The following is a 9,569-nucleotide window of genomic DNA, read 5'->3' as shown; positions in this document are numbered from 1 at the left end:
AGGCAGGGGCAGGAAGTGACGTATTAATACAGCTGCAGAGATCACATGATTTTCTTGACAACACACAGACACACGTGTCGGCTCTTATCACAACAAACTCTCACGACATCTTCCTCCATGTCTTCTACATGTATGATACACCGGGTGATATTTCTTTTTCACTTTTGCTACTGTCGCTTGTAAGAAGCTTCATCAGCCCCCACCCCCCACTCGCTCTCTGTAAATATCAGCGTAGGCTCCCTTGCTGTGCTCTTCCATCGGATTCTTTCTGTAGACTTTATATAAGAGGCCAGGCAGAGAAAGTCCATAGATAATCTGGAGGCTCTCACTCTGACATTTGCGTTCAAACTTGCACTTCCAGAGTTCAGTGCATGTCTGAGAGCAGCTTTATTGAATCTACTTTCAGATTTTGTAATACTTTCACTCAAAACCCTGCACTTGCACTCTAATATACCCAGCTTGTGCTTAGACTTCCAGCTTCAGCTCTTCTCCTCACATTCATGCTTTTTCTGTGCTCTTTTTTTTCCTGCAACAAGTCTTTCAAAATTCCCCAACCAATAGAATGCCAGGTGTGGTGCTGAATGAATGAATGAAATTGCTTTAGAATAAAGATACATAACAATCTTAGAACAACACACATCTGACTAAAAAGGCTCCCATCAAATCAGCGGGTGCTCCGTTCTTACCTGTGTTGATGTCGATGTTTGTGACATTCACAAGAGGACCCAGGTTGAACGAGAAGCTGTTGTTGTTCAATAGGCTCCTGAGGTAGTCCACTGTCGCAACATCTGTCACGTTCAGCTCCACCTCCACGTCATACTCGACCTGAGTTAGCAGCGCTGTGGAAGAAATACATCATAGAAGGTGTCGTATCTTTGAAGCAGCAGTGTCTTGTCGAAGTTGGTGTTTGAAGAGAGGAGACGCGGACCCAGAACTTGCAGCATAACAGAATTTATTACACAGAAGTTTCACAGGTCAGACGGGCTCCATGGTATGCCCGGAGAATTCACAAAGGCCAGATAGTGAAAATCTGGCTCGCCTCCGCCAGGCAAGCCCTTTTATAGAGGAGTTGTTTACCACAGACCTATAGATAAAATGACGTAGCACATAGGGTCTATGTCTAACTTTGCACATGTTTTTAGTTACTGTAAGTTTGAAGTCAACCCCCACATCTTTGCTCCTCCCTTAGCAGGCAAGATAACATATGATAGGTCAAAGATCATTCCCCAGAGGGGGACGAATACCTCAAACTCAAAACTTAGGAGGAAGCATGTCAGCATAGTATATACACATATTAGAAAGCTCCATTAGCTGAATTTACAACAGTAACATGCCATCATTTTATATAACCATGTTCAAGCTGAATATACAACAAAGGCTTCCTTTGTAAAAACATTGATGTGATTATTATCTTAAAGTGGAGCTACCACCTTTTTGGTCAAATTAGTCACACTGTATTTCACACTTTTTGTGCCTGGGTGTTGGCTTTGAGGTGATACCATACACAACCAGATTGGTAAATTGTAGTATTACCTAACTAGAAAATCAAAAGGAAATATGAATCTGACAATTGTTAAATCTATAGTCATGTTCATATATGCAGTGTGGCAGATTAAATTACTTCCAAAGGTCCCAGAAATTCCACTGGTCACATATATGTATATGTCATGTAACACAGATAACTGATACACTTTTGTGTGTCGTGTTTGCTGTTGTGCTGTGTGTCTGTGTTCTGCTCTACAAAGTCTCGGAATCTGGAATAACTGTATTTATATGTAATAAGTACTATCATATCAATATGATGCTGAATTCATGGTGACTGGATTTAACAAAGAAATAAGGATTTGATTACCTGATATCGGCTGACAGGACTGGTTGCCGGGCGGAATAGCATTGATGCATTTACAAATGCTGCTCCACGTGCGTTCACAGGCCCCGTATGTGACACAGGTGCTGTACGGCCAAGCAAACTGTTCCTCACATCTGCACTGGAAACCAGAGTCAGTTGACGAACACACTGTCAGAAGAGAAGAAGATTTTCGAATCACATACCATTAACCTTGACTTTATGTTTGTTATGGAGTTGTTTCCACTCACCGGTTGTGATACTGATGTCCGAGATCTCCGTTTGGTTATCGATTTGTGCGGGAAGATCAGTAGCATTCAAGGACGAGCGAATCAGCTCAAAGGTTTGTGCATCAGAGACATTCACTATGACATCAATGCTGTATTTCCACTTGCCTGTTGGAACTGCAGGGATTGAAGTTTGAAAAGAAGACAGATTTGAATGAGATGAACGAAACTGACATTTAGCTAAGATTAGTATAAAGCCTGTAATCAGACCCCAGCTTTGTTCAAATAGAGACTAAAAAAGATGTGTGAGGCGTAAAAAATAAATACATTATAAGGGGAGACATTTTAGTAAACAGGAGAAAGGGTGCGGCGACAATTACCAGAACAAGGAAGCTACAACCCAGTGAGTGACTTTGTGGTTAGCATGCTTGGATAATTATGTGTGATGGGTTGGGTGGCATGTATCATGTAGTTATGCGTGAAAGGGAAGGTTTCGATAGAGATTTGTGGGTGTGGGTCTGTAAAAATGGGCCCCTGCTGTTGTGTTTAAAGGTTAACGAGATAAATATGTTCTAAATGCCAATCACCGACATGAAGAAAACAAACAGTTGAGGTCTTGCAGAGGGGTTTGTGCTTGTCTGGACTTGAGGCATTCACCTCCTGTAAACGCTGCTGGTAAGCACAGGACTCTCACAGCGACCACACTTGGCCAAGATAGTCTTAGCAGCATCAAGTTTAACAGGCTGGTATAAAAGTAGGCTAAATATTCTCATCTAAATCTGAGGAAACATAACATCAAATCATTGGACTCACCAGTTCTTCTCTGTCTAGTGTGAGGTAGGAGTTCTTTGTGAAGTTCCTTAAGTAAAAAAAAAAGACATCAGGTTCAAATTACAGCTTAGTGTTCATCACACCACAAGTCGCATATTTTCTTCTGAGTTGCTGAACACCCCCGACCTACCGGCGTAACCAGACATGGAAATTCAATGAAGTCCCATGTTTCAAAAACAGCAAGTGTCACGAGAAGGGCACAGATGGTCAAGCCGTTCTTAGATATTGCCATTCCTTCAAGAAAGGCAGAGACAAATCAAGAGGTTACACAGGGTTTCCATCCACATTACTTGCCTCATTGTTTTACAGCCTGTTGTTACAGAGAGTAGACAGGGAACATTCACATGGTCACAACTGCCCTATTAATGAACCACTGAACAAAGAAAGGGTAGGTCAAAAATATAAATGCCTTGAGACGCTTTCACTGAATAATGATCTTATTACATTGCCATTTGTCTCTCCTTAAGCCTTGTCATTTAACATGTGGGCATGGTCAGGGCCATATTGAAATACATGGAAATACAATACATAGATGGACACTTACGTTTATTAACTAAGATATGGTTCGGTTCTAGCCCAACTTACAGTGTTTCTACTGTAAGTTAAATCTTGCAAATGTTGTGCTTGTAAAAACTGAAATTAATTTGTTGTGTCACTTAAATGAATGGCAATTATTCCAACTGTGCGGATTTGTTGCATCCGTAACATCACATTGTGTAGTGAAGTGTAACATACAGAGTGCTGAGGTTAACCACACTAGCTGCTGCTGGGAGACGGCTAATGCTTCCTCATTACAAAGGGACCAACCAGTAAGAGTAGGACAGATGACACAAGCTAGACCCCAAACTTCTGTGCAATGTGATCCATAGGTCCATGAATTATTCCCTGAGAAATCAAGGGACTTTTTGAAAAACACCTCTAGATGTTAAAGAAAGTAAAATAAGAAAAAAGTCTGATTTGGCTCCACACAAAAATATTATAGGCTTGTTTTTTAGCCGTAGTACATCCTCCAACCACCGAGTTTTAAGGTTATTCATCCAGTAGGTTGTGCATACACTTTTTAATTTAGCACTAATAATTACATGTCACAGTGTACACACCTTTAACGGCTCGTCCCCTTGAAGGTAAATTTAGCCTCATTAAACACAGTAGCTCCAATAGTGCTGCTAGTGTGCGTCATCAAAACCCAGCACAATGGCTCAGCAGCCTAAGATTGATCATGTAAAAGACACACATACACTCCTGATCAAAATCTTAAGACCAGTTAAAAAATTGCATGAATTTGCATTTTGCACTGTTGAATCTTAGGAAGGTTCTAAGTCGAGTTTCAAAATGCAAAAAGAAGAAATGGGAACAAGAGCCCAAAAGTTGTGAGCAGGCAATTTATTGAAAACAACAATTTAACTGAAGTAGGCTGTTCATCAGCTGATCAAAAGTTTAAGACCACAGCTAAAAACCTCCTAAAACAGAAATTAAAGTTTCAAAAACTGACTCAGTAATGAGTAGCTCCACCATTATTGTTGATCACTTCAAAAATTCGTTTTGGCATGCTTGATGCAAGTGTTTCGAAAAGGCTAGTGCGAATGTTGCGCCAAGTGGTGAAGATGGCTTCACGAAGGGCATCCACTGTCTGGAACTAAAGTCCATTTTTGTAAACTTCTCTTGCCATCCATCCCCAAATGTTCTCAATTGGATTAAGATCAGGGGAACACGCAGGATGGTTCAAAAGAGAGTTGTTATTCTGCTGGAAAAAAGTCTTGGTCAGACGGGCATTGTGAATTGGAGCGTTGTCCTGCTGAAAAACCCAGTCATTACCACACAGACGAGGGGACTCAGTCATGAGGGATGCCCGCTGCAACATCTCCACATAGCCAGCTGCTCTTTGACACCCCTGCACAACCTGGAGCGCCATTGTTCCATTGAAGGAAAAAACATCTCAGGTGGCATCTCCTTGTCATGCCAGTAACGTTGGAAGCCATCAGGAAAGCTCAGTTCAAAGACGGTGAGCTTTTTTGCCTTTGCCATCAAGAGATCTTCACAGTGTGATTACTTGACAGGAAATGATATGGAATCCAAATTTTTGCACAGATTTTGGCTTTTAAAGGCTGTGGTCTTAAACTTTTGATCAGCTGATCAACAGCCTATTTGAGTTAAATTGTTATCTTCAATAAATTGCCAGCTCACAACTTTTGGTCTCTTGTTCCAATTTCTTCTTTTTGCATTTTGAAGCTCTACTTAGAACCTTCCTAGGATCCAACAGTGCAAAATGCAAATTCATGCAATTTTTTAACTGGTCTTAAGATCTACTTGTGTCATGTGTGCTTGAGGTTTGTGTTAAAATACAATCCACAATGAGGTACTTCAGCGAGGTACAAAGACATAATGTGTGGCTCCGCTGACCACAGACACCGGTGACATATCATTATAAGTCATTAGTGTGAGGGAACACCAGTCGGTTCACAGGTGCACAACTTAACAAAGAAACGACTGTCACACGTATAAACAAAAAATATTTTTCTAAAAGCCTGATTTGTCTGGAGAACAGGAGAATCTGTCTATTGAGGTCCAGACATAACGTCTTCAAGTCGTCCTGGACATCACTCACTCAACCTTAACACCTCCAGCCTTACTTTCATCATTTTACAAAGGGACGTGGTTTATTGTTTTTATAGAAACAGAAGAAGTAAGGGCTTTATCTCGTCAAGGACTTTGTGTAAATGTGTTATTTAATGTCTCCTTTCACACACTGTTTGATAAATCAAAAACTAAAATGGTTTGATTATCATTAGCCAATTGTGTCTAAATAACCTTCCAAATGATTTAGCTATTTATGAGAGGTTTACAGTGATGCTACCTAATCTGGCACTTTCCTGGTGGGCCAACGTGCTGTTGGGACATTGTTTTTGTGCAAACCACAGTCCTCCCTTCAGTCAAACTTGAAACAAGGGAGCCACATTCTGGAGTGAACTCAGTCTCCCAGAGTGCCACATGTTCCCTTTGTCTTAAGACAGTCAAGGAACTCAGTGTCCCAGAGGATGTAACAGGATGCTGCATGTCCTGGGATCTGGGCAATATCACACAAAGGTGTCAAGAACCTGGGGGGTCACTCCTATTGGTCACTCTGGTCCAAGACCTGTGAGGTCACCGGGGCCAATATAAGGAGAGGTCTGCCTAAAATCTCTCTCTTCTTCCATCCCGCCGAGGGCGGAAGGCTGCTCTCTTTCTACAATCCTTCGAAGGCCAGCAGGCTGTCCAGCCTCTCTTCTCCTACATCGCCAAGGGGGGGGCCTGGCTGATCCAGCTTCCTTCTCTATCCAACCCACAACCGGAGGTCAGAGGTGCAGCTCCCAGCTCACCCCTCTCAAGGAAATCTCCTCGCCCTTCAAGCTCTACAAAACTCCTCGTAGCGACGCGATGTCCTGCAGGAGAACTTCAACTAGCATCTGAGCACACTGAGACAGAATCGCGAATGCAGAACTCTACGACCACAAAGCCAGGAGACGTCACAGAACTGCAAACTGAACGGCAACTTTCTTTTCCTCTTTCCCTCGGACTGGTAACATAATCTGGGCTTAATAATTATACATGCTAAGCAAGACCGTTTACTCAATTCTGTGTGTTTACAAGTTTGATATATGCTGTGATGTTGTAGGTATAAGTTAAATGAAGGTTAATGGCAGTTAGGCTCGCCACAGGCTTTGTCCCTGACTATCATTATCTGATTAACATACACACAGACACGCATAACATCTCACCAAGTTAAACCTTCCCCCTTAGCCGTAAAGCAACGGCCATAAAGCAACCTCAGAAGAAGGGGGGGGGGGGCTCTTATCTTAGGGACCATTTTTAAAGCATGCTAATTTACATTCACACACACACACACTCACACACCTCCTTGTTAGTTAGTTTGATTGTTTAGTAATTTGTGTTTTTATACTTTATTATGTTCATAATAACCTAACCTGAACCAAGTAACTCGACTTCGTACTACGTTACCCATGATTCATCGCACACACACATGCACACCAGACAAGCAACGCATTCCAAGTGTTTTCTTCTGGCCAGTCTCTCGGCTCCGAGCCGTAGTCTGGAGCTCGGCTCACGGGTTATCTTGGCTCGCTGTCCGGACCGCTCCGTGAAGAAGGAGGAGGAGATGTTTCTTTTCTTGGAATGCGGCCACTTTATTTCTCGGATATACAGCAGGAGCAACACTCGCATCACCTCTAGGTGGTCCGTCACTTCTCGTTATAAACACACTTTTAACGTCTCTTCCCACAATACCCAGGTGCACTACGTCACACACTACAAACTTTCCTTAAAGGGGCAGGCCACACCTGCAACACAACAGCTCTGGTCTCTTACAAAATGGCTCACTTTCCACCTTAAACTATGAAATGAACTGAACTATGAACTAGTTCAGAATTTAAATGGTGAACCATGAACGTGAACTATTCATATTTACTTGTGTGAACTGAACTTTGAACTAGTTCATGAGAGGTGTGAACTTGCACGACACTGCCCCCAGGGGTACGCAAAGTGGTTCAGGGGGTACGCAGGGGAAATATTTGATTTAGGTTTTGCATAGCTCAACATCTTTCGTTTCCTATCGCACGTGCTGCGCGGGGTACGTAGCTGGAGATTGAATGTCTGAAGGGGTACGCGACTGTAAAAAGTTTGGGATCCACTGTATTAAATAATAGACCTTTCATTCAAAAATAAGTGATCATTTGTAGATGATAACTTATATGTAATATTGGATTAATTTCCCCAAAATAAGTGGGTTTTAACTACATGAAAAATGGCTAACATGGTGATATTTGAAGATTTAGTTTCATACTGTAATATACATTATTAGCTATATAGGTGTTGCTTCCCTACTTATGGGCATATACAGTCTACTGGACTTATAAGCAACACTTTCATTCTTATTTCTGTTATTCTGCCTCGCCGATATGACGAGGGAAATATAGAGTTCACTGGCTGCTATAGTTTTATGGTACATGTTAGATTTGACTAGTCATCTTAAAGAACTGAAGATCTGAATTTGTTCCCCAAAAGCTATAACTACACAAGCTGCGTCTGTAATCCCCCTCTAAATCACTCTCTTACTAACAGACTGTCAGTTGTTCTGTATAATTGTCGTACAACAGCCTCTTTGGTTGCTTTTGAGCCCATTCCCTTTAGTTAAAACAGTTCAGAAAAAAACGAGAAACATATCTAATGCAGTCCATTATTTATAAACACTACACATACTCAAAAACAGGGAGACAATGTAATTGTTACAAATTTTTTTGTGTGAATATTATTTTGACTACAAATATATCTTTAAATATATGTACATAAATACAATTTCAAATATAAACATGATCTACTATGTTTTTAATCTCGAACACTGTTCGTCTGGCATTCATATATACATGTATATATTCTTTCTTTCTTTCTTCTTATTTATGTCTTCCTTATTTATATCTTCCTCATTTAGTCCTAATCTGTGTTCTCTACCTTCTTCTACGGTCTGTTCTTGAATCACTTAAGGTATGTTACTGAATTTTAAACCTAGCTTATTTATTTTTTAACTGTCATTGTGGATGGTAGGTTTATCCAAATATCTGTTAAAACGGTTTCAGTATTGACAGATTTTAATATCAATGAACTATTTGGTTTACTTCATCATGCTCTGGCAGAAATTGACTTCAAAGGATTGTGATTTTTATTAATAATAAAAAATGTTAACATTGCACTGCCAGATAAACAATAATATAGTGAGTGCACTATATCCCAACTACTAGAAATATTGTACAAGATGTTTCTTATTGACAAATACATTTTTTATTTATGTTAATGTCACGGAATATTTGTCTTTGATCAGCAATCACAGTGCAGTCAAAGTTAACCAAGATCAGTACAGCAAACAGATTTACTATTAGTTTGAGATTCTTTTCAGTGTTGCTTCTGTTATCTCAGTCGCTCAACAACACACATTAACCCAGCTTTGCTGTCCCCAAAAAAAGACTGCAGAAAAAAAAATACTGAAAATAGGTCAACCTCTAAATAACTTGCGCCCTCAGGGAAACAATTCCTGAGAAACACCAAACAAAACAAGGAAAGGTATAAATCTCTTACCATATATTAGGTTTCCTCACTCTTTCCACTTCACCCGTTCTCCCTAATGTGTTGAAGAAACCGTAGGAGCTACACAACCCGTATGTTGAACTAGAGGAACTAAGGAGTGCCGAAATAAACTTCCTGAAATATAGTAAGGGACCGACTGGGCTGCAGCTGCAACAGGTTTAATCATTCTTTGAGTTTCCTTGTTGGATTATGTCAGCATTTCTTTTCTTTGTACCTGTGTTTACCTGTATATGTGTGTGTGAACCAAGAATAATAAATGTGCAGGAAAACTGCTAGACCTGTAAATGCATGATCAAAGATAAATGTATTTAGGTTTTTTCTTTACAGGTTACAGGACAGTGATCCAGTGTTCAACAGTGGAAACTAAATTTAAATCCAGATAAATCCGCTGTAGGGGTAGCAGATACACTCTGTATGTAGAGATGTAGACCTAAATAAACACACCATTATTATTTATGTCTAATTAAGGTATTTAGATATTGCTAGGAAATCACAAAGAGTGACTCCATTCATTGGTCATCAGCATGAGTGGA

The 9,569-nt window shown here is 40.5% G+C and overlaps 1 protein-coding gene across 2 annotated transcripts; it reads right to left on the bottom strand.

Annotated features, from left to right (window-relative positions):
• Positions 1 to 446: 446 nt before the first annotated feature.
• On the bottom strand, positions 447 to 9,213 carry LOC128459916 (adhesion G protein-coupled receptor F5). Of its 2 annotated transcripts, none has more exons than XM_053444873.1 (6): positions 9,028 to 9,213; positions 3,035 to 3,138; positions 2,887 to 2,932; positions 2,098 to 2,250; positions 1,853 to 2,017; positions 447 to 839 (listed from the first exon to the last, which is right to left on the bottom strand). In XM_053444873.1, exons 2-6 carry the CDS (start codon positions 3,134 to 3,136, stop codon positions 625 to 627), a joined length of 681 nt encoding a protein of 226 aa, XP_053300848.1. In that variant the 5' UTR covers positions 3,137 to 3,138; positions 9,028 to 9,213; the 3' UTR covers positions 447 to 624. The 2 variants fall into 2 exon arrangements, with proteins under 2 accessions (XP_053300848.1, XP_053300847.1); XM_053444872.1 differs by lacking the exon at positions 9,028 to 9,213 and adding an exon at positions 4,005 to 4,112.
• Between the last annotated feature and the right edge of the window lie 356 nt (positions 9,214 to 9,569).

This window comes from Pleuronectes platessa, chromosome 17, assembly GCF_947347685.1.
Source record: "Pleuronectes platessa chromosome 17, fPlePla1.1, whole genome shotgun sequence".
Lineage (NCBI taxonomy): Eukaryota > Metazoa > Chordata > Actinopteri > Pleuronectiformes > Pleuronectidae > Pleuronectes > Pleuronectes platessa.
Note: the sequence above shows the minus strand (reverse complement) of the source record. Positions and strands in the feature narration are given on the sequence as shown.